This window comes from Phoenix dactylifera, chromosome 1 (assembly GCF_009389715.1).
Source record: "Phoenix dactylifera cultivar Barhee BC4 chromosome 1, palm_55x_up_171113_PBpolish2nd_filt_p, whole genome shotgun sequence".
In the NCBI taxonomy this organism is placed as follows: domain Eukaryota; kingdom Viridiplantae; phylum Streptophyta; class Magnoliopsida; order Arecales; family Arecaceae; genus Phoenix; species Phoenix dactylifera.
Window position 1 is genome coordinate 4,698,175 of NC_052392.1, and position 26,386 is coordinate 4,724,560.

The 26,386-nt window shown below is 37.8% G+C and overlaps 1 protein-coding gene and 1 pseudogene across 2 annotated transcripts; one reads left to right on the plus strand and one right to left on the minus strand.

Moving 5' to 3' along the window:
* Positions 1–1,210: 1,210 nt before the first annotated feature.
* On the minus strand, positions 1,211–14,398 carry LOC103712468 (dnaJ protein ERDJ3B). Of its 2 annotated transcripts, XM_008798997.4 has the most exons (10): positions 14,133–14,396; positions 13,880–14,028; positions 13,535–13,661; positions 7,504–7,618; positions 7,040–7,156; positions 6,728–6,814; positions 4,833–4,892; positions 4,653–4,730; positions 1,865–1,936; positions 1,211–1,780 (listed from the first exon to the last, which is right to left on the minus strand). In XM_008798997.4, the coding sequence occupies exons 1-10, from the start codon at positions 14,201–14,203 to the stop codon at positions 1,622–1,624; spliced, it is 1,035 nt and encodes a 344-aa protein (XP_008797219.2). In that variant the 5' UTR covers positions 14,204–14,396; the 3' UTR covers positions 1,211–1,621. The 2 variants fall into 2 exon arrangements, with proteins under 2 accessions (XP_008797219.2, XP_008797220.2); XM_008798998.4 differs by lacking the exons at positions 4,653–4,730; positions 4,833–4,892 and having other exon boundaries at positions 14,133–14,398.
* A 9,536-nt stretch (positions 14,399–23,934) lies between these two features.
* LOC113462018 overlaps positions 23,935–26,386 on the plus strand; it is a 42,804-nt pseudogene continuing 40,352 nt past the window's right edge.

The following is a 26,386-nucleotide window of genomic DNA, read 5'->3' on the forward strand; positions in this document are numbered from 1 at the left end:
CGTTTTTTTTTAAAACTATATCTTATTAAAAGATATTTAGATCTAGGCCCACATGAAATCCTCGGCTTCATTGTTCTTTTCCTTGCTGCTGCTGCTGCTGGTATTGTTGTTGTTGCTAGGAGATATAGTTGCAATGCAAAATTAGGCTCTGAGCCCCACACAAAATTTCACTGCTTTATTTTCTCAATGATTCATGCAAAGGTAACTGTGTGATTGCGGTTTTTTTTTTTTTTGATTTGATAGCCAATACTGTACTCCTGCATTTTAAATAGATAAAGTGGATACAAGGGAGTTGAGTTAAATCTTCTTTTACAATTATTTGAGGGTGGTCCAATGAGATCCATTTACACTTGCAACTCTAATAACCTGTCTGATCACCAATTTATGGGAATGTTACCGGTGAAGGATGTCTTCAGAATTTGATTTTGCCTCCTGTTAAATGATTGCAATTTTCTTAAGATTTTGCCTCCTGTTAAATTATTGTAAGTGAGAAGTGCCTCCTGTTATATTTCACTGCTTTATATTTATTTGATTTTACCTAAACAGCTATAGGAAGGAAAAGGAAAAAAAAACAGAAAGAAGTAATACAAACAACTCTAATAAATATGGTCTTGCAATGCAGGCAAGAGGGTCAAATAATTAATCAGCAGTACATAGGCTATGCAGGTTAAATGTTGGATAATTTGTCCATCCCCCTGGCAAGAACGAGTTGGGCATCAGCGGTCTGCTGGTGGATGGATTACAAAATATGTACCAAAGCATCTTCGCATTTAGCACCCTTGCCCTTGAGGGCTTTGAATGCTAGGACATCAGGATTCTATCTCAAAAAATATAACAATATGGCACCATTCAATAGAGATTAGAGCTGCCAGCGAACAACAAATCAGTGGTCTTCAAAGACAACTCATCCCTTTTTCAAAATGATTTCATGATTTGGGGACTGGTTTGTCACCTGGACGCTGATCGCTAACAGGAGTCCAATAAGATCTTTCAGCATTGAGCCTAAATCTACTTACATATCCACATCCCAAAGGAGACATAATAAGATCATAATGTAGCAAAACCATCAATGTCATACTACAAAGGATGACACTGCATGTTCTACGTTAACTAATAGGATTTTTAGACCAACAAAGAGAAATAAAAAGAGAAAAAATAGGAAGAAAAAGATTTTCAACCAGCCAAACAATGAATATAACAATGAACAAAATATAACAAGGGAAATCTTAATTCATCATTTTGGATACATTTTGAGAGCAGTGTCCACATAAATTGTCTCGTGGAAATGGAATTACATAACCAAGCATGATTCTATAATATATGTTTTTCTTTCGCCCTAGTTGAGATAAGGGAGAGAAAGATCAGGATCAAATTCCAATTAATCAGTTTCCTTTTCTAAAGTACATCTATTGCCCAAAAAAATAAAAAAAAAAAGAAAGGGGGAAAAAAAGAGAAGAGGTGACAGCATCCTATGGAAACAGGCAGCCAACAAGGATTACAGTCAATGACATCATTCAAATAGGAGCCACTTGGGAAAATTCCAGGAGCTGTACACCTTCCAATTAAACCTAGTCAAAGTACAAAGGAGAACCAAGTAATACCAATGGAGAGAACGCCAGCTTTAAGAAAGAATTGCCTTGATCTTAGTCTTCTGATCTTCGGTTAGTGACTTGGGGAACAAAACTTCATACGTCACATACAAATCTCCTTTCTTTGTACTTAGGTGCAAAGGCATGCCTTCCCCTTTGAACTTCCTCACCTCTTTAGGTTTAGTGATTCCCTGCAAATTTGACCAAATCATTTAAAAAGTGGAGGAAAATTGACAAATTCATATGGCTGACCAAGATCATGGTTATTTGCAAACCTTTGTGCCAATTTCCACTAAATGTTCATCAAGATGCTTGATGGTCTTTTCGAAACCAACAAGAGCTTGGACCTGAAATAAGCAGGGAGTTAACAGATCAACATCATATATGAAACCGAGAAGTTAAACAAAAAAGGAGAATAAATATTCCAGGTTCAGATGTCCATAAAATACTTCCTTTTATCTGCAGTATTGAAAAACCAAGCACAATAATTTGTGACTTTCCTTTCTATAGATTGATATAATTCCAAACATCGACCTGGGAAAAGCAGCACTGTTTTCCCTTGTCCCTTAGCAGTTCTTTTTTTTTTTTTTGGTAGAGGGGAGCGAAAACAGTGAAAGGGATGTGATTTGTAAGTATCCATGGTTTAGCAGATATCCTTCCCTAAATTTATCTGTTAAATTTAGGATGCAAGTCCTCTAAGGTATGTCAAGGGTAGATACAACAGAGATGATGACTCCAGGTCTCTTTTCCAGTTAATGAAATCTGAAATTCACCCAAAAGTTACAAAACTAAAAAAAGAACACAAACATTAATGGTGATCAGAGCAAAACCCAATACATGAGGATCATAAAACCAGACCCAGAGAGACAGGTAAAGCCTCTTAGTTAAGGCTAAGTACTGAAGTTCGTAAGATTTCAGCTGATAATAACTTATTCAATATTCCCAATGAGTTGTTGCACATACTTTTAGAAGGTTTAGAAAGTGAAACTTCTTTAGGGTGGAGCTAAAACAAAACATTCAAACCCAGTTTCAAAACATGTGATGCTCTTCCTTACCTTCTTATTGATGTCTATCGACATGAAGCAAAATCTCTCCAATTGTTCACAAAAGTAAGACCAGTTTTACGGAATAGAAGGCTTGTGTTACAAGAGAGTTTCAAGTTTCTGTCAGTTTCGGTCGGTTTCGGTTGGTTCTGGTCAGTTTTAGCCAAAACTGACCGAAACAGCTGTTTTTGTTTTTTTTTCCTTTTTTCAAATTGCCAGAGTAAATGTGCTTACTATTTTATAAAACTCATTAATATCATTTAATCATTAATATTATTCATCAATAATTTCATTCAAACACAAATTTATTCATTACCGCATCGATCATCAGGCATTAAGACATTTATGTGATCTCAATTTTTTTATGAAATGTGATTTCAAATTTGAAACATTACAACAAAGCTTAGATGCTGCAGAAAAAGAAGAGAAAAAAGAGGGGTGGTTAGGCTCGACAACCCGGAATGCCTTTTTTTTTTTTTGTTGCTTTTCTATCTCTATCTATACTTATTTGTTTGTTGATAGCATGTGATTATTGATAAATAAAGGGCTACTTGCAGTCACTATTAAGGACATTAGAGATAGGATTCTACCTGGTGTGTAGTGTCTCTATCCTCAGTCTATCCTAAGTTTCTAATTGAATAGATAGGTTTGTTTTAGTAGTTTGAAGATATATAATCCTCAAACTTCCAAAAGGGTGAAAAAAAATCTCTGAGGGGAAATTATTAGAGGGTACAAGAATTTTCAGCCTAAAACTACCTAAGCTGCACAAATTATCACTGCAAATAACTCAAAGCATAAAAAATGATGTAAAATAACTTGCCTCAGTTTCTTTTATTTATCCTAATTTTTATTTTTTATGGATTTTTTCTTCACTTTACCAAAACTTTGAAACTTAGAGTGAAACTACCGAAACCAAAGCTCAACTTGGAGACCAAACCGAGTTTTAAAATCCTGGTTACAAACAGATATGAAGCCCAAAGAATCTGGAAAGTGTAGTATTTCTTTATAAGTGGCAGAAAACAGAAACTTCAGAGGTAAAAATTTTATGAAGCTCATGCCTCAAGGCAAACCAAGAGAGAAAATAGAATAGGCAAGCATCAGAAAATCCCTGGAAGTCAAACTTCACCATGTAGATTATATTGATAATTTAGAAGGTCAATATTGCAGGCATTGTAGGCTATAGGCATCTATGTCTCCAATACTAAAGCAATTCACTACACTGCAATCACTGTATGATCAATAAAAATAAGTTTGGCATCAACAAGGAAATACCAGCAGTGCCCCTTCTTTCCCACTAAAAAAGAAAAACTACATAAGAAAAAAAGAGCATCAAAAAACTCATTACTGTAGGTTTTCTGTTAATCTGTCTGCCAGTTAATGACATGCTAAACTATGCAACGCCATGTTCTTTTGATTTCGTAGGAATATGCGGGCTCATAGCACTGATCCCTCATTAAAATTACTGCATGACATAAATATGGTAATTAGTCGACTAATCAACACATGGAAGCACCCACCAGCATGCATACTTCTTAGTCAGGACTGCCTAATATGATTTATTCCCATGATTATGCTATTCATCCACATAACAATACTAATTTTCAGTAAAATATTCTGAAAGTAGGCCATGCTCAAAGATGTTTTTAGATTTCTGTATTGAGAGCAACCTCCTCTAAACTGCTAGCACAAGTTCGTTTGATGATTGGAACTTTGATTTCCAAAGTTAGCAACATAAGAGAAATCACACAAAGAAGTTCTTTGAATCAGGAAATAAACAGATAAGATCCAGGATCGCTGCAAAATCCATACTCTTACTTGACATGAAAACACAATCCAGACAACCCAGTCACGGTTACATTAAAATCATAATAGCAGCACACAGCTCTAGATCGGAACAAAATACCAAGTGAAATTTACAAAAACATGTAGATCTATGAATCACAGCAGTAATGGTGGTCAACTTCAGTAGAAATAAATCATAGTCAGACAAAAGGGAAAAAAATTGAAGAAAAGTTGTCACCAGTGAAATTGTCACAGTTGTATGCAGATCATTGCCTTCTCTTCTGAAGCGCTCATGTGGTGCTGTTTGGATCCTGAACTGCTCATGAAAATGATTGGGTTAAATGATAATGTAGTTTTAAAGTGGTAAGTTTCATTTTTTAAAGGGAGTGGAGAGAGGGTGAGAGAGAGAGAGAGAGACCTTAAGATCTCCAGCTTCACCATCAACTTTGGGTTCACCATCCTCATAAAAAAGCAACTCCTATGCAAGGTTTATAGATTGACACTTATGAGTCACAATAAAATTGAATAAGGAAAATACATATATTTATGATGCAACAAGTCTGAATTAGTTTAGAACTCAGATAGAAGAGCAGCTTCAACATACATACTAAGGCCCGTTTGGGGGAGCTTTTGGAGGGTCAAAAAGCACTTTCGGGTCCTTCAAAAGCACTTTTAGATGAAATAAGGATGTTTGGTAAAAATTTCGAAAAGCTATTTTAGCTTTTTCAGAAAACTAAGAATAACTTTTTGGAAGAAGCTCAATTTTGAAGCTTTCCGGAAAAGCACTTTTAGGCCCCGTCGGAAAGCTGTTTTTTAGACCAAAATACCCATGACAAAATATAACAATTACACAAAATGTCCCTTCATAATTATGAAAATCTGCAAGAGGATAGAAAATTAATTTACACTAATAATTTTAATATTTTATACCTTTATTATTGTATTATACTATAAATATAATATTATATTACATTATATCATAATACATTAATATGTTATGTTAAATAATTTAATATTATGTTATATTATGAAAAATTAATTTACGCTAATAATTATGATATTTTATACCTTTGTTATTGTATTATACTATAAATATAATATTATATTACATTATATCATAATACATTGATATGTTATGTTAATTAATTTAATATTATATTAAATTATTATGCTATTGTATACAATATTATATTACTATATTATAATAATATTATATTACATTATAATAATATTATACTATATCATATATTTATGTATTAATATATATTATATTTTATTATATTCTACTGTATAATACTATGCAATGTCCTTTATGGTCATTTTGTCATACCAAAAGTACTTTCTCAGTTTGTTTACCAAATACATGTTAAAGCAAACAGCAAACAACTTTTTATAAAAGTTCTACTTCAGAAAGCTCTACTTCCAAAAGCTCTACTGCCAACAGCTCTCCAAATAGGGCCTAAATAGGTTCACCATCTTGGAAGCGGACCTATACCAATACCATCCTACTACTTTATCGGTACACATCCGATACGGTACCCACTTCGGTGCATCGACAATTAGTACATCCCTAATACCGTGTACTGGTTCAACACTGATATGGTACGTACCAATTGGTACCGCAAACTTTGCTAAACGCAGATAAATTTTTAGTTGGTCACTCATAAGAAATAAGAGAAGAATATGCTACGCATATCATAGAGCCTGGATTGAACTCTCTGCCAACACAATGAAGATGGTATAGGATTTGCCAAATGAAGTTCAGCATGCAGATGAGATAATTAATATGAAGGAAATAGAATATACAAAAATAACCATAAAGATGAAACATAGATGAAAGCCTAAGAAATAGTGTAACTACCAGTAAAATGGATAAATAGACATGCTAATTGATACAAATCAGGGTTAATCAAAATGACTTTGTTTTGCCCAGCAGTAGCATGCATTTTAATAAGCATATTCAAAAATAGATGTAGGTCTATTAGTGTGAAGGTTTGATCAAATAAAGGAACTGAGAAAATATCCAAAATATGAATAATTTTTGATAAGAATGTGATGCAATGTCCAATAGTATAAATAACATAGTAAAACTAGTGGCAAATCATAAGTTTGAAAAACTAAGCAGCCTAAGAACATCCATGAAGATACTGCCACTGGATGCTAGTAAAAAAAAAAAATAGAAATCCCCATATGTATCTGGCAGGAACAAGCAGTAGTGTCATACATAGAAAACACTGGCCCAAGAAGACTTTACTCGGAATAATGATAACCTATAAATAATGTTTGAGTCAGTTTTGAGGCTTAGAAGCTTACTTGTCCATCTTGCATCCCCTTCTCAATATCAACAGTGATAAAATAACCTTCTCGCTCAAATTTCACGTTTGAACATTGCTCGCACACCTGAAAAAGAAACATATGAAATCTAAATAAAACTTTTTCAACTTAAACATGTTCTGGAGGTGAAATTTATTTAAGAATAAAAGTTCATATATAATTATTTATCCCTATCAGTGCATATTCGAATGACAACAAAAATAGCGGGGCCTAAACTGCTCTTTGTTTGAGAAAGTCTCATCCACACACGGCAGAGCTACCTAGCAAGGAATCTTTTGAAAGAGAATGAACCTGTTCTGTCATCTGCTGAAACATTCCCGGCCCAATTTGCCTATGATAAACTTCATTCCTGCAGTTACAACGCCTCTTACCAGGGGCTGGCTTTACAACATTTTTCTCCCTCCAAACCTATAAGATATCTCACCAAAGAAGACAAAGTAAGGTGTTTTGGAATTCATAAGAAACAGGTTATCTCAAAGACATGCTCCAGTTCATAGTATGCAAAATCAATTTAAAATTATGTTTCAAGAAATAATGCAGTTATAAACTAGAAAAGCAAAAGGGGAACATCAAAAACCCAAAAAAGTCCTCATCCTGAACAAGAATATAGGACCATAAAAATTACAGTGGCACAATTCACATATAAGGCATTGATCTAAAAAGAAACGATAATAGCAATGATGTCTACGGTGGTTTGCAGAAGAAGTTTTAGATAATGAATGGCCTTAAGAAAATTATGAAGAGAGTAAAATTACCTTTAATGAACCTCCCATGTATAAATCTTCTAGTGTGGCATCCAATTCAACAAGTACATCATCACCTTTTGCTATCACCTCTTCCTCTTCTTCAGCCATACCACCTCCAAAGAAACTGAAAGAAACCTTATATGTAAGCAATGCCAGCAATACTTGATTTATAATTAGGTAAGCCAATAAAATGCATGTACTTTAGATACAACATGATAAAACTAGCAATACTTACTGTATGAGATAATGTATGAAAGCAACACTCGGAAAAAAAAAAAAGGCAAATGTAATGCAAAAGGGGGTAATGTATAATGTATTATGCATTATGCATATGCAAGATGGCTCATTGAAAACACATTAACAGCCAGGCAAAAATCATCATAGAAGCAGTTGCAAATATCAAAGCAGCAGTAAAGAGGAAACAAGATTGTGAAAAACAACCCAATACGATGGAGTGTGAAAACAAAAGCATATAAAATCAGCAGAAAGAATTGATAATCAATGATAAAACCATCTTAAATGCTCTCAACTATGAGATATATAGAGTTGCAACCGTATTGGTCAAATTGTCTAGGTGACCCTTGAGCCAAGGACCTTGCTATCACCCATACAATTACTATAATGACTAGATAATGGCTCGCAGTACTCTTTTAGGTACATGTTACTATTTTAGTACAGTATCGGGTCATCTCATTGTACCAACACTCTGTATGCCTTCCATACCGATTATACCGAGTATCAGTTCGCTACCAATATAGTATAGTATGCCTGGTACTGGGCGGCACAATCTGGTGCGGCGAACCACAAACAACTAGGCACCGAACTTACTATAAAGTCACGCTTTCATTCATTCATTCAACTAAACTACTTTGTATATTTAGATTTAAACTATTTCAATAGATCAACATTTGCACATATCTAAGGCTTCTAGGATGGACGGGACATTATCATTTTAGTTAGGTCCTTCCCATGTTTCTTTACCTATTCTCACCCTGCAAGACAGAAGCCACTTCCCTACACCAACTAAAAAGGTATACTATCACTTCCAATTAACAGTTCAGCATGACAAGCCAATGAATGTGTTCTGGATGGGCATGAGAAGGAAGAACTTAAGAATTACTCTAAGATGCGGATAAAATAAATTTAAGATGTACTGTTGATTTTTATTATGTGACTGAGTGGAGATAAGGATATCATATTGACCCCAGTAAACTGGGTGATCAAAAGAACTGTTAGCTTAGCTGTACATTAGCTTAGCTAGTGACGTGATTGTACATGACCTAACAATATAGCCATTGTAATACCTGACACTTTAGCCATTGTAACTGTATAGGATGGCCACCTTCCCCTTATAAAAGGTGGGCTATGGCTGTTTCCTAAAAAATAAGAAAACATTATCCTTCCTTCCTTGTCTTTCTCCCTTCTTTCTCTATTTCATCATGGTATCAGAGCAATAGAGATCCTGAAGCAGTCCCTGGTTTTTCCTTCCCTTTTTCCTCTCCTTTTCTCATCTCTTCTCTCGTAGCCCACCACCGGGCACTGGCCACTTCTTCGGCGGCGGCAGGCATCGTCAGGATCGTCGGGATCTGGCACGTCTATTCTTCTCAGGAGTATATCTCTGTTCTTTGTGGCATTTCATCAAACATCTAACATACACAAACTACACATACCTTTTTTGGTGGAGAATCGGCCGACTACATCGCAGTGCAGCCCGGAGGAGAAGCCCGCCCGTCGCCGACTCCGACTTCCTCTAGCTGCCGCTTTATTGACAAGCATGCCTCCGCCACGTCTGCGACAGCGCCGCCGCCGCTGCCGGTGGACACGCCACCGGTACTAGGTGCTCCGCCTTCTCTTTCTCCCACTCGCTCGCTCGCTTCCTCTCACCCCCACAAACCAATTTGATTGTTTTCTTCTACCACCCATATCTCTCTCTCTTGGGAAACTTGAAAGCAGAGAGTTGGATTGGCTGTAGTGGAAGCCGGATTCTTGACCTACTAGGGTCAGATTTCCCCAAGACCTCAGCTCTTCGAGCGCCTCTGGGTCATCCCCGCCGCCTCAGCTCCTCGAGCCACCCCCTCAATCATTGCACTTTGCCCTTAACCCCTCCTGTAGTTGCAAGCTCAAAAGAGCTTTTGGTCACGAAAAGCCCCTTTTGACACTAAGACGTGACACAATAGCCACTTTGCCTCTCTGAGAAGCCACAGAGACGTGACTCAAAGTAGTTTCCGTCACTAGTTCCTGCCACGTCTCATTCAAAAGAAGAAGAAGAAGAAGAAAGGGAAGGTCTTGTTTGGGACCTCAATTAGGGCCACATCAGCTGGTATTTTACCCACTTCCTTTATTTCTTATGAAGGAAAGTTTAGTAAATTTCAGGGACGGTGTTTCCATTATGGCAAAATAGGCCATAAGATCTCAAAGTGTAGAAAGAAACAAGCTAAGGAGAAAGCAGCTCAAAAAGCCCAGACGGCCTCATCACATCGGACTGCGGCTGTTGCTTCTATTGGTTTGTCAGCGTCTGCATCTTCTTCTTCTATACCCACTTCATCCATTACTACAGCAGATATTGAGGCAATAGTTTATCAGGTTTTATCTCGCACTACCCTCTCTACCACCTCAGGTGAACCTTTCTCTTGGTTCATTGACTCCGCATGTTGTAATTACATGATCTCTGATCCCTCTTTAATTTTCTTGGAAACTAACTTGAATCCTGTTCCCGTTATTTACATTGCTAATGGCTCCCATGTGACTGTTAGCCACGTAAGTTCTGTCTCTACTTCTACCTTGTCTTTACCAAATACATATCTTGTTCCGAAACTATCTCTTAACTTGCTATCTGTTGGTCGACTTATGGAACATGGCCTTAAGGTAACTTTTACTGACAAAGGTTGTGATGTGCAGGATCAGAAAATGGGTCAGCTCGTTAGGACCGGGCGTAAAGTTGGTCGTTTGTTTGAGCTCACATCATTACATGTACCTAGCTCTAGTCCTATTCCATCAGTTGCTGTTGTCTCCTCGAGTCTTTGGCATTCTCGTTTGGGGCATGCTTCCTTGTCTCGTGTCCAGTCTTTAGCTTCGAGCGGTTATTTGGGAAAAGTTAACTTTCAACCTTTTGATTGTGTCTCCTGTCAATTAGGTAAACAAATTGCTATACCCTTTAATAAAAGCGTTTCTTTCTCCACCGCACCTTTTGATTTGATACACTCTGATATTTGGGGACCCGCTCCTGTTGCGACTAAGGGAGGATCACGATATTTTGTATTGTTTATTGATGACTACTCGCGGTATACCCATGACTTTATCTTTTACGTGATCGCCCTGAGTTACTTGACACTTTTCGTAATTTTCAGCAGATGGAAAACCCAGTTTGGTCGACCCATAAAATTTTTTCGTGGTGATAATGCCATGGAATATACCTCTACCTTATTTATGAAAGTACTTAAATAAGATGGAATAGTATTCCATCATTCTTGCCCTTACACCTCTTGGCAGAATAGTCATACCGAACGAAAGCATCGACACATCTTGGACACTGTCAGGTCCCTTCTTTTTTCTACTGCCTTACCTGAGTCTTTCTGGGGAGAGGTTGCTCTTACAGCAGTCTATACCATCAATCGGGTACCTTTTCCCACGATCTCAAATAAATCGCTATATGAGGTTCTTTATGAGAAGGTTCCTGATTACTCTTTTCTAAAAGTTTTTGGTCGTCTGTTTTGTTCTGCTTCCTTCACATGAGCGTACTAAACTTGAACCACGCTCATGTCTCTGCTGTTTTCTTGGTTATGGTATCGAACATAAAGGTTATCGTTGTTATGATTCTATTGCCAAATGACTTCGTATATCTCGACATGTTCAATTTTGGAAACACAAAATATTTACTAGCATCTCTCCGCTCTCCACGGGCCCTCCTCAGTATTCTCCTATCTTCAATAACCCCACTGTTGATCTCTTCCACGACCCCTTTTTCAGTTGCAGGTGATGGGAGCTCATCAGACAATCTCTCAATGACCGACTCCACTAGGTCTGGACCGTCCATTGATCCGATCATCACAACCGGATCATCCGAGCCTTTTCTCAGTACTACCCTTTGCCGCTCTAGCAGGGTAAGATCCATCCCATCTCATCTCAATGATTATCACTGTTTTTATGCTCTTGCTACCCTCTATGAGCCTCGTAATTATTGCGAGGCCAGTTCTAATCCTCTTTGGCAAAAAGCCATGTCTGATGAACTCCAAGCTCTTCATGATACGCATACATGGGATCTGATTGACTTGCCTCCTGAAAAGACTGCAGTAGGATGTAAGTGGGTGGATAAGATCAAGACTCGAGCTGATGGTTTAGTAGAACGCTACAAAGCTCGTCTGGTGGGTCCAGGATTCACACAGGAGTATGGTATTGACTATGAGGAGATTTTTTCTCCAGTTACACGTCTTACCACTTTTCGTTCCTTACTTGCAGTTGCAGCTGTCAAACAATGGAAGATGCATCAGATGGATGTTAAGAATGCTTTCCTCTATGGTGATTTAGCCGAGAAAGTGTACCTACAGCCTTCTCCAGGTCTTGCACATCCACAGGGGAAGGTTTGTCGTCTTCGAAAGGCGTTATATGGCCTCAAGCAATCTCCTCGGGCTTGATTTTTCAAGTTTAGTTCAGTTCTCACTCAACAAAGTTTCACTTCTAGTGCATACGACTCTGCACTATTTCTTCGCCGATCTAATGCTGGTATCGTTCTTCTCTTGCTATATGTGGATGATATGGTTATTACTGGAGATGACATGTCAGGGATTCATACACTTCAGCAGTTTCTTGGCCAGCAGTTTGAGATGAAGGATTTAGGATCCCTCAGCTACTTTCTTGGTCTCGAGGTGACATCCAGCTCAGATGGCTACTATCTTTCATAGGCTAAGTATGCTTCCGAGTTGATATTTCGTGCTGGTTTGACAGATAGCAAGACTGTGGATAATTCTCTGAAAATGAATGCTAAGCTTCTTCCCACAGATGGTGAATCATTGACAGATGCGACTCTATATCAGTAGTTGGTTGGCAGTCTTATCTACCTAACTGTGACACGTCCTAACATTTCTTGTACAGTCACCTTGGTTAGTCAGTTTATGCATGCTCCACGCTCTACACACTATGCAGCAGTCCTACGTATCCTTCGGTACGTTAAGGGTACATTATTTCACGGCCTTAATTTCTCAGCCTACTCCACTTTAGATGTACAGGCCTATTCTGATGCTGATTGGGCTGGAGATCCTACAGATCGCCGTTCTACCACAAGCTATTGTTTCTTGCTTGGGTCATCTCTTATCTCCTGAAAAAAAAAGAAGCAAACGGTTCTCTCGCTTGAGTACAGAGGCTAAGTATCGTGCACTGGCAGATACTACCTCTGAGTTCTTGTGGCTTCGATGGCTACTGCATGATATAGGTGTTCCTTTGACTAGCAGTTTTCTTCTTCAATGTGATAATGTAAGTGCCATGCAGATTGCTCATAACGATATGTTTCATGAGCGAACGAAGCATATTGAGATAAATTGTCACTTCATTCGGCATCATATCAAGCAAGGTACTCTCCAGTTGATATATGTTGCTTTTGTGGATCAACTTGCTGATATCTTTACGAAGGCACATCCACCGGGGCGTCATCGTGATTTGGTTCACAAACTCAAGATGGCATCTTCACTTCCATATTGAGTTTGAGGGAGGATGTTAGCTTAGCTTTAGCTTAGCTATACATTAGCTTAGCTAGTGACGTGATTGTACATGACCTAACAATATAGCCGTTGTACTGAAGCCATTGTAACTGTATAGGATAGCCACCTTCCCTTTATAAAAGGAGGGCTATGGCTGTTTCCTAAAAAACAAGAAAACGTTATCCTTCTTTCCTTGTCTTTCTCCCTTCTTCCTCTATTTCATCAAGAACAATTAAAGCAATTCCAGTGATGTCTCTCAAAACTATATTAGTCTGTGTTGCTTAGTTATGTTTACATTTGAAATAAATTCAAGGCAATCTCAACGGAACAAAAAAGAAACATTTTCTTACTTGTTAAAAATATCTTGGATGTTCATCCCGCCACCCCTTCCTCCGCTATTGGCATGCTGCTTCACACCCTCTTCGCCATAACGGTCATAGATACTCCTCTTCTCACGATCCGACAGCACTTCATATGCTAAAATTCGTAAATTTTGGCAAAATGATTAGATTTTGAATAAAGAATTAATGAAATTTTCGTAACCTATAAGGAAGAAAGGGGAAAACACTGAAATCCTTAGGCCACAAAAGAAGAGATTTTAAGGACAAGTAAATCAAACGCATCGCCCTAGAAGGAGGACGCGAAAAGGAATTGATCACATTGCAGTCCACTAAACAAAAAATCTCGATCCATACCATTGTTGATCTCCGCGAATCTCTTGTTGGCCTCCTCGTTTCCGGGGTTCTTATCGGGATGGTACTTCAGAGCGAGCTTCCTGTAGGACCTCTTGATCTGCTCCTCCGAAGCACCCTTCGGAACTTGCAACACGTCATAATAGTTCTTCCTAAAATCCCAAAAACCACCAAATAGAGGAAAATTTACCAAAATCCAAAGCGATTCGAATCCAAACTACTGAAAAAAAAGTATCCAAGTAGGATCGAATAGTACCCCCCGAATGCGGCAAGAACGTGTGATAGAAGGAAGGCGAGGAGCAGAAGCCTCGTTCTCGGCGGCGCCATCGGAGCCGTGGAGCAGCTCCGATATCCGAAACCTGGAATTCGAATCAAGGTCTGTGAATCGAGAGTTGGGGAATTCTAGATCGAAATCAGGGTTCGGAAAAAGGTCGAGATCTCCTCCAGTATCCGTTGCGAGCGCGCTCTCTCTCTCCCTCTCGGTTTCTCCTTCCCTCTCTCAACAACGGCCTTTAGAGGGCGAAGGCGTCAACGAGTCCGTCTGCGTGCAAACGTGGATCTCCGGAAACGGACCAATGAGCGGAAGCGACTTAGGTGTCAACACCAATAGGAACTAGACACGTCGAGAGCGTAGCCGCTGTTATTTTCCGTCGTTAAGCTGCTCCGCGAGTCGCCGGGACGGTGCCCATAGTGATGAACGTATCCAATATGGAATTCCGTATGCGGAACACGATACACCCTCCCTCCTCCTCCTCCTTCATATATATATATATACATATATATATATATATATATATATATATATATATATATATATATGTATATATATACATATATGTATATATATACATATATATACATGTATATATATACATATATGTATATATATATATATGTATATATATACATATATGTATATATATGTATATATATGTATATATATACATATATGTATATATATATATATGTATATATATGTATATATATACATATATGTATATATATATATGCATATATATGTATATATATACATATATGTATATATATATATGTATATATATGTATATATATACATATATGTATATACATATATGTATATGTATATATGTACATATGTACATATATATATGTATATATATATGTATATATATACATATATATATGTATATATATACATATATATATATATGTATATATGTACATATGTACATATATATATGTATATATGTACATATGTACATATATATATATATGTATATGTATATATGTATACATATACATATATACATATATATATATATATAGCGGATAGCTTATACATTTTTAGTATGAATATATCCAAACAAATCAAAAAATAGCATATCACGAAGTACTTGAGGCAGCTTCCTTTCACTAACCCATAGGGTTCCTCGGAGTGATCGGCCACGTACGAGGCCACTCAATCCACGGTCCCATTGGCCTCTTTATATATATGCCCAATCTAAAATGCAACATCACATCTCACCATGGTCCAGATGTCTCGGAGTAGAAGGTGACACCCACCTATGTCATCGGCTCCCCTTGGATCCAGCCGATCACTGTGGCCGAGTCGCATTCAAACAGGACTGCTCTACCCCATAGACATGCCGAGCATAACTTAAACCAGCCTATGCTGCTCTCAACTCCGCCTCCAGAATAGAGGTGTCGAGAATCTGGCACTCACCAGCAGCAATCAGTCTAGAGTTCGAATTCCTAATAACGAAGCCTGCACTACCATCAAGTACGCATCTATCGAAATTGGCCTTGAGAAAACAATCCTAATTTTTAGAATAACAACGAAGATGCCAAAGAATGGACACTATGGCTTATACCAACAACCTAACCTAGAGGATGAGCACACGGTGGAAACACTATTCGGGTCTATGCTTTCTTGTTTGGCCAAACAATTTTTGTATTTGATCTCAAAATGATTGTCATCATTAATCAAGACCGTTGCTCATGTAGTTGAAAATTATGCATGTCACAAGATATATTGGAGTCAATTTACAATAGTCCTAATTGTCAATATGAAAATTGATGAGTCTCGATATGAATATTGTCATCATATTCAAAAGAATCTAATATAAGCCGGTTCCATCCATGTTTGGAGTGGAGTAACATATTGAATGTGTTGAGTTAAACTAACTAAACAAAAAATATCAAATAACGTTGTGATTCTTGATTCTATCTTTTGAGAAAAACTAAAAAAGTTTTTCTACATAAATACCCTTCTAAAAAATTAAATTTATATGAATAATTTCTTAAAATTTATATTTATTTCTGTATTCTTATACAATACTATTTTTACACAAATGCCCCTAATATAACGGTTCTTCTAACACCATTAATCAAATCTATATTCATTTTATTAAAATTTTAAAATTATTTTTTTTGTTCTCATTGTAATCGTCTTATAAATATTTCTTTTTCTATATCTACCCATTAAGGATATTTTAGTTATTTTAATTTGAAATCGTTAATTTTTTAACGGCCTTTGATGACCTGGGTATATATGCAAAAAAAATAAAAAAAAAAAGCAAAATAAGTGTTTGACAAGAGTATACATGCAAATATCAATTTTGAAAAGATATTTATGCAAAATTTGATATTTAGGAGGGTATTCATGCAAAAAATTCAAACTAAGAATATTGCATGCTTTTGTCCAAAAAATTGCCTCACTCTATCTATTTAGCACCATAATGTCATTCAAATATTTTTTATCTCCCACACTGAGCATTTATTTTGTAGATATTACTTAATATAAATAATTTTTGATATTATTTAACAGGATTGAATTTTTTTTAAAAAAATTATCAAAACATCTTCTTAAAGAGTTTCAATCCGGTTTTGGAATTATTTAAGTAATTCAATATGATCGTGGTAGCCAACACCATAGGAACGCTGTCATCAAGGATACTTTTACGTTTGCTGTTGCATAAAAAATGTCTAATAAGTTAGCCTAAAGTTGGGATAAGTTAATTGGCATTAAAAATCATCCTTGAGATAAGTTAATGGGCCTTGACGAAGAAGCGGCAGCATTCTGCAACGTTCCGACAACCGCTGTAAGGGCCGATTATGTGCTCCAATGAAGTCGTTTTCACCTCGCATGCAATTACAGAGATTTACTTGCATGATTTCTTCCATTTGCTTCTCTCCTACAATCAACTCCATAAAGAATAAACTCGCCATCTAGTCAGCATAAGACCAACCAAACACCATCAATTCCCCTGCTAATACCACCTCCACGTCCAAATATTCCTTCAAGAACACTTCCACCATCCACCCTCCTTCCGAATCTCAAATACTTCCACTCGAATTAATGCCCTCTCACAAGGACTTTGGTAACACAATTCTCGCTACCTAGAGACGCTCTTCCTTGCCCACAAAAGCAAACCATAATCATGATCCTTGGCCCCAACTTATGACTTACCCAAGAAATTAAAGTATAAAAAAGTAACAGCACTAGGGCTCTCAGGAGCCCACTCCTTCAAAGGCCACAAACATGGTATGGGATGCTGGAAGAGGACCATGATATACACCAAAATATATTTAGATCCCTCTCTGGCTAACCTCTTCGGGCATACGAACTGCTCCCTCATTTGATTACACTTAGAAGCAGGGATTGAATAAAGGCCAACCTTCCCTGGCGCTACATTTTCTTCTCCTGGTTCACGGAAGGGAGAGACATGAATACAATGTGGAGTGTAACCATGGTAGAGTTGAGCACACCTAATGTCAACATAATAAAATTACTGCAAATTATTGCTCCCACATATGAGGACTGCTTGAAGTCATGAAAAAAATAGGGTATAAACCTCTAGGCATTAATTGATGTCTAGTCTTGTGCATGCAAGAATTCGCCATCCAAGTTATAAAGGTATATATTGTAGTGTACTGCACATAAGGTATCAGCACAACTATATTAGTACTTCACCACATTAGTGTTCAATGGTTGTATCAGATATTTTCCTTGCAACAGAAGCATTGTCCAATTACTGGTGCTGCTGTAATTTCATATTCTTGAGCAAAATGAGATATCATCTCAATTTCATCGATATCACATTGAATTCTATACTTCACTGCAGCTGGATTATGGTAGATGTTCTAGTGTCATGACACCGGTTATATGAAGATGATCTGAAATATGATTTTAATCATAAAAATCCAATCTTCCTCCCTCAAATGTGGCAGGGGCCAAGGCAGGAATTTGATCAAGGAACAGTGTTTGTGAGCCATAAACATACTGTGAGCCATGATATATATCTAAATATTACAAATGCATAATAAATGGAGTATAATAAATTAATTAAGACCAATAAATATGATTTACCTAAAAATAAAAATTCAAGCATTCTGCTTATGCACCAAAGTGGTCATAAATCAGACAAGATTAACATGATAAAGTATGTGGTTCAAGACATTCAGATGAGTTGAGTTTCAATCATCATATTCTTACTTGGATTTATCAATTATAATCTAGAACAAATTTCAAAAAATTTACCACTGCAGACCATATTTTGTAGGTACCGGACCTTTTAAATGCATGATTACTTCTAGGTTCTTTAGATTTCGTAAATCATCATAAATAGTGTGGATCCATAATATTAGATAGCCATGTTTGGTTTTGCATCAGAGCGACAAATGCTTCGATGTACGTTTTGTGGGGAGGGGAGAGAGATAAAGAGAGAGAGTTACTGCATTGTTGTCCAAATAGATTGTGTAATTAATTTGGAAAAAAATTTTAAATACAAATAGATTGTGTAATTAATAAAAAATGATAATTTGTACCTCATTTTATTATTTACTCATCAATAGAGGAGGGTCGGTAATTTGGATCCCAAGAATTTGGGTTTGGAACATATATTTTCTTGCCTTTATTTGAACGGGAGGAAGACATTTTTGATAATTGGATTGGAAAAAATGAAAATATGGGAAGGTTATGAAATGTGTAGAGAATTAGAATAGATTGAATAATTGAGAGAGTGAAAAATTGAGAGAGAGAGAGAGAGATTGGAAGATTGGGTCATTGAGTGGTGTGGTGAAAAATTGATTTGGAGAGGTATATATAGTGTTGGGTAAAATAGTCGTTTTCCAAAATGCCCCTCAAACTAGTCGTTTTTTAGCTGTTAGGAGGGGTAAAATAGTCGTTTTTCAAAATGCCCCTCAAACTAGCCGTTTTTTAGTTGTTAGGAGGAGTAAAATAGTCGTTTTTTTCGGTTCGAACCGGAACCGAACCGCCGGTTCCGGTTCCATCAAACCTGGAACCTTAACCGAACCGTATTCCTCAAGGTTCCGGTTCGGTTAAGAATCGTGAGACACAGTTCCGGTTCCGGTCCGATTTTTTTCGGTTCGGTTCCGGTCTGGTTTTCCGGTTAGAACCGAACCATGGTCAGGTCTACTTCCAATCGAATTAATGCCCTCTTACAAGGACTTTGGTAACACAATCCATGCTACCTAGAGACACTCTTCCTTGGCCCACAAAAGCAAACCATAATCAAGATCCTTAGCCCAAACTTATGACTTACGCAAGATATTAAAGTATAAAAAAGCAAAAGCACTAGGGTTCTCTGGAGCCCACCCCTTCAAAGGTCACCAACATGAAGTATGGGATGCTGGAAGAGGACCATGACATACACTAAATTATGTTTAGATCCCTCTTTGGAGGGCAGGCCCCAAGCTCCCTATAGGATGGCTAGCCTCTTTGGGCATATGAACTGCTCTCTCATTTAGAAGCAGGGATTGAATAAAGGCCATCCTTGTGAGAGGAATGAAGGAGAGGATTTTTCATTGATTTCAGTTAAGAAGAATCCTGATTAGTTAAGAAATAGTAAATCATTCCTTTTTAACTAATGCCAATTTTTTCACTTATATCTATTTGAAAAGTCTTTAATTAGCATGTGATTTTAAATTTTAAAATCCAACTCCAAAAATCAGGAATTACATGGAGAGGAATTTCAATTGATTTTAGTTAAGACAAATCATGATTAGTTAAAAAAAATGATAAATCTTTCCTTTTTAACCAATGCCAAGTTTTCCACATGTATTTAACTATCTATTTGAAAAGTCCTTAATAGTTGTGCGATTTTAAATTTCAAAATCTCACTCCTAAAATCTGAAATGATGTGGTTTCCTAATAACATGGTAGGGATACTATTTTCTCAGATTTTTTTTAAAATATTGGTGAATATCTAGAGAGGGGAGAGGTTGCTCCCTCCTATCCGTTTAATAACTATAGAGATGACAGTTGTATCAATGAGCAAGTGGGTGGCTTTCTAAGGTTGAACATTTGGCATTATTGTCACTTTTCTTTTTTAAAAAATTTGGAAACAAAACTCTGTAGTTTTTTTAAAATTTCTGACAACAGAAACACTATAGGAAAAAGAAAATTTTCCAACGGTGATCCGCCGATACTAAAAAGAATCGTAGTAATTTAGTTACTGCACCAAAATTTACCGATGTTTCTTAGTTGCATTGGTATATTACGATGCTTAAAAATATCAGAAGTGGTAAGCATAGCAACAGACAACGCTTATAAGCGTCGTTGGAAACAAGAGAATAGCTAACTAAGATGATGCTTATATGCGTCGTCGGAATTCTAGGAGACTAACTTCCTCTAACAGTAACTTTCTTTTAGCCTTGTCTAAATACTAATCTAAGACGACGCTTATAAGCATCATCGGAAGTCTAGTAAAGGACCTAAGACGACACTTATAAGCGTCGTCAGAATCTTTCACACTAACCTCCTCTTAACACTAACTTCCTCTAAATACTAACCTAAGACGATGCTTATAAGTATCGTCGGAAGCCTAGTAAGGGGACCTAAGACGACATTTATAAGTGTCGTCGGAAGCCTAGTAAAATGATGCTTATTAGCGTCTTCTTACTTTAACTTGCTACCCAAGACGATGCTTATAAGTATCGTTGGAAGGTTAAGTACCGATGATGCTTATAAGCGTCATCGGGTTCCATATATCTCGATTCTTCCCCAACCCAGCCGCCATCATCCCATTTTCAGCCCCCTTTCCTCCCCGACTCAGCTACCTCCATCTCCGTCGAGCTCCGCCTCCGCCCATCCATGGCGGTCTCCTCCTCCTCCCCCTCTCCCTCTCCGATGCCTCCTTTTCTCTTGCCAACTTTCTTCTCCTTCTCCTCCTCCTCGCTGCCCATACCCACCGCCAATCCGCGATATTCTTCGAAGATCAGACCGACCATCCTCCTTCAGTCGACTGCCTCCTCGCATGCGGATCTCAGCCATCCTTCCTCTATGCTGATAAGTTTCTATTTCTAGAATATTTTTCTTTTGAGTTGCTACTTTAATTTTGGTCTAGAATTTTAGAAACCCCGGAGATTTCTTAAATTTCTTGCTCCTACCCGATTTAGTTCAAATGGAAGGATTCACACAAAGGGGGTGGGGGGATGGGTTGTGGGTCTGACATCATAGTTTGAAGTCTTGATTTTGGTGCCTCCCGACTTGGGTATCTCACCTACACATAGTTTTCCAAAAGGGGACAGGTTGTGTATACACTCTGAATACCTTATATTATATCTATTATTATTATTATAGATTCTAAATATACACATTGAATATATTACATTGTTTACTTTTTTTGGCAGACATATCCTGACATTGGTAGAGCTGCATGAGCATCTCAGGCAGTTCCTCACACATCAAGCTCGAAGAGTTATGCGAGGTGTAGAGATAAATTTGTAAGTTTTTTGAAACTCTTTGAAAATTTTCTATTATATATCACGTATCATGGATGATCTATAGCTTACCAATATACTTTTTGTTGTAGATGGAAGAGCATGGAAAGAAGCCCGGTGAGGTGGAGTTCTACAGGATGATTCACACCCATCAAGATAGCAATTTTGTCCGGAAAGAGAGAGATATAGTTGTATGTATTCATATTTGATTTGTGCAACGATTTTTTATTAGTTTCATTTTTTCAAACATTAATATATGACTTTTTTTTCTAAAATATGGGATAGGGCTATATCCCTTATTTTAGAGCGTGTCGGAGAGTCATCATCATCCGGCGAGACCAGTCGCGTTGAAGCTCAAGTGTTTTCCGAATTGATGGGCCCGGAGCGTTATAGTCGAGTGAGAGGTTATGGTGTTAGAGTTACCCTCACTCAATTGTCTATAGTGAACAGATATACCTAAGATGCCAGACAAAGTAGTAACACTACAGAAGTTTGTAATCTGAAGGCAGCGATGGAGGAGATGAGGCAGAGCCATCAAACAAAGATACAATCTTTGAGGGCTCAACTTGATCTGATTGCATCTATGTTACATAGGTTTGTCCCTCTTCGGGTAAGTAACTATATCCATTTGAATATTTTATATAATTATCATGTATTTTTGTATTAGCATAATGATTTTTGGATTCTTAACTTATAAAGTTTTTTATCTTTTTTTTGTAGGTTCTTGATACTTTCTCTACTCATAGAGATGATGATGATGCTTAATAGCCTCGTAGATTATGTTTTTCGAAGCACATTGTAAATATAAATTGACAACGTAAATGTAATCATATTTGACAATATGAATATTTTGAATAATTTGTTTGATTGTGATATATATAATAATATGACTTTTGTTCTATATGTGTTTGGTGTATATATAGGTATACAAATTTTTAAAATTTTTTAAAATAATTTTTTTCAAAAAAAAACTCTTACGATGCTTTAAAGCGTCGTTGTAATAAATATTAGCGACGCTTTTTAACGTCACTAATGGTCGACGCTATTAAGCATCGTTATTAGCCGATGTAAAAAGCATTGGCAATGAGCGACACTAACAAGTGTCACGAATTAGCGATGCTTATTTGCGTCGCTAATTGCCGATGCTTATAAGCATCACTAATTGCCGATGCTTATAAGCGTCACTAATTGCCGATGCTAATAAGCACGTTGTCTTTGCAAAAGTGTCGGCAAATTGATTTTCAATGATTACATTGCCGACGCTTTTGCGATGCTTTATTTAGCATCGGAAATAAAACTAACGATGCTTAAAAGCGTCGGTATATATAATAAAAAACGTCAGCAATGTCTGATTTTTTTCTAGTGAAAATATGTTTGGATTGCTCTCTTTTTTTAATGAGAGGAGCCATGAGGCAGAGCTGGGAGCAACTGACAATGAGATCGAGCATCGTCGATAGCCTCGTGGTTGGTGCGTTTGCTAAGGGTCTCGAGGAAGGAGCGTGTTTGAACGATGTTAGAGAGGATGGCGGCATCAGATTCCATGTTTCTGTTTATAAAAATAATGAAAGTTGTTTAGAAAAAAATAGAAACATGGCATATTTTCTCCAACGTATTCTGTGTTTCTGTTTATAAAAATAGAAATAGGAAGAAAAAGGGTACCAAACAGGGACTCAAATTTTTAATTTTTTTCTTTTTGTTCCAGTATTCTTGTTTCTACTACAGCGCATAAATGACAGAGAGGAAGAAGGCGGCTTGAAATATCCTTCCAAAGAAAAGAGCAGCACTTCTTGGGAGACCAACTAGGAGAAAACTTCACTCTTTTGAATTAGGCAGCAGAATGGGTTGCCTCCACGGCCTTTGGTCATTCTTGAGTAACCTCCAACCCCATTTAGAGAGGAGGGCCTGGTTAAATCCTCGCAGATTTTTGATACGGAGATCTCCTTCTTCCTTTGAAAGGCTTACATTATCCTAACTTACTTTACAAGACACAATATAGGCATCATCGGAACCTCTCTGGAAAGAATCAATATTTTTGATAACCCAATCATGCAGTTGAAGAAATTCTTTTTGATAACCCAGTCAAGCAATTTGGAGTAAAGAATGGCATCTTTGCATTTCTTCGGCAAGGAATGGCATCTTTGCTTCTTTTTTTTTTTATCAGGCAAGGAATGGCATCTTTGCCTTTTTTTTCTTTGGCAAGGAATGGCATCTTTGTTTCGGATGAGTGGAAGGGTATTAGCGGTCATTAAATAGTTACCTTCGTGGAGAGTGCGAGGAGTACACTGCCATTTTCGGCTTTCCATCCTCCCATTACCTTGCACTTGGAGAAACAAAAGATGGCCATGATCGCGGATGCCTTTGTCTCCAAATTGTGTGAGATGCTATTAACCTATGCAAAGGAAGAGGCTGCCAAGATCTTGGGTGTGCCTGATGAAATCAAGAAACTCCATAAGAGGCTGAAGAGGATGCAGGCCGTTCTCACTGATGCAGAGAATAGACGCTTCGACAATGAGGCCATTAACCTTTGGCTGAACGAGCTGCGAGATCTCATGTACGATGCAGATGACCTCGTCGATGAATGCCGGATCGAGGGCGAAAAGCTTCTCAACTCTAACTCATCCTCATCTCGTTGTGCTGAGTGGGTACGTTGTTGCTGTTCTCCTATTGCTTGCTTGCACAAAGTTGAATTTCGCCATGAGATTGGCAATAGAATTAGTGATCTCAATCTTAGGCTTGATGAAGTTGCCAAGGATGAAGCCTACCTCCATCTTACACCTGCTCGTCGTGATGACTACTATAGGAGTAGAATTAGCCCCAAGACATCTCCTGTACTTGTTGAACTTGATCTTGTGGGAGAGAAAATTGAGGATGATACAAGGAGGTTGGTGGACTTGTTGACCAAAGAAAATATGAAAAAATCCCAGTTTTTGCTATTGTCGGCATGGGTGGGATAGGCAAAACTACTCTTGCTCAAAAAATTTACAATGATGAGAAGCTTCGGGACAACTTCAACCAAATGCCACGGATTTGGTTGTGCGTGTCCCAAGAGTTCTCAGAGCTTGGTTTGCTGAGATCTATCATAAAGCAAGCTGGAGGTAATCCTGGAGATGTTGAGGAGAAGGAAGTGTAAAGAAATGAAATGAAGTTGGAAAAAGGAATGGGCTCTTCTTATTCATTGCAGTATACAAGGATTCTATATATAGATGCCGATGATCCTTCTAGTGACTATCTTTCCTAACTGTTAACAACAAACTAGCAACAAAAAAACAAATTTCTGGTGTAACTAACTCTGCCAGCTGCATGCGTAATGTGGAGCTTGTAATTTTCCAATATCCCCCCTCAAGATGGAGCATGAATACTGAGAATGCCCATCTTGCTAAGGAGTGGATCAAGCTGTGCAGCTCCAAGGGGTTTAGTGAGCACGTCTGCCAATTGGTCATTGGTGGAGACATGAAGAGTCTTGATGAGGCCAGCAGTGAGTCGTTCTCGGATGAAGTGGCAGTCAACCTCGATATGTTTGGTTCGTTCATGATATACAGGATTAGAAGCTATATGTATCGCAGCCAAACTATCACAAAATAACAATGCAGGCTGCTGATGGGGAATGGCAAGCTCCTTGAGTAATTGAAGGAGCCAGACAATTTCTGCAGAAGTAGTGGCCATTGCACGATACTCGGCCTCTGCTGAAGACCGAGAGACAGTGTGTTGCTTCTTGGATTTCCAAGAAATGAGAGATTCACTAAGGAATATGCATGTGCCAGTAACTGAGCGACGGGTATCTGGACATCCAGCCCAGTCAGAATCTGAAAAAGCTTTCAGATGCAGAGGAGACTTGCTGGGAAAAAATAAGCCCTGTGTCGGGGCCTTCTTGATGTAGCGTAGCACCCGAGTGACTGCATCTAAGTGGGGCTTGCGAGGTTTGTCCATAAACTGGCTAAGAGTTTGAGCTGCATAAGATAAATCTGGCCGTGTAGTTGTGAGATATAGCAAACGCCCAATAAGCCTTCTATAATGAGTGACATCCGGAATTTCTTCTCCGACATCTTTAGAAAGTTTCAGCTTTGGATCAAGAGGGCATGCAGCAGGTTTGGCAGCAAGTAAACCTGTCTCTTCAAGAAGCTCTAAGGCATATTTCCGCTGGCAGATGGTGATTCCTTGTGCGGATCGAGCTACTTCAAGGCCTAAAAAATATTTTAGAGGCCCCAAGTCTTTGAGCTTGAACTGCCTATGGAGGAATGCAACAAATTTATCTACTTGTGCTGCATTGTTGGTGAAAAGAATTATATCATCAACATAAATCAAAAGCCCGACAAAGAAAGCGCCACTATTGCGAATGAACATAGAACTGTCAGCTGCGGATTGTAAAAAGCCATGAGACAGCAATGTTGAGGAAAACTTGGAGAACCATTGCCTTGATGCCTGTTTTAATCCATACAGTGATTTATGTAGCTTTAAAACCTGTGAAGGATTTGTGGATTGAAAACCTGGTGGCAAGCTCATGTAAACTTCTTCATCCAACTCCCCGTGAAGAAAAGCATTGTTCACGTCAAGTTGGTGTAAATGCCAGTTCAAAGATGATGCCAAAGCCAATACAGTTCTGATCGTCACCATTTTGACAACCGGAGAGAATGTTTCCAAATAGTCCAGCCCTTCCGTTTAAGTGTAGCCTTTAGCTACAAGGCGGGCCTTAAATCTCTCTATGCTCCCATCTGCATGATGCTTCACTTTATATACCCATTTACAGCCAACTGTTGATTTTCCAGCTGGTAATTCAGTTAATGACCAAGT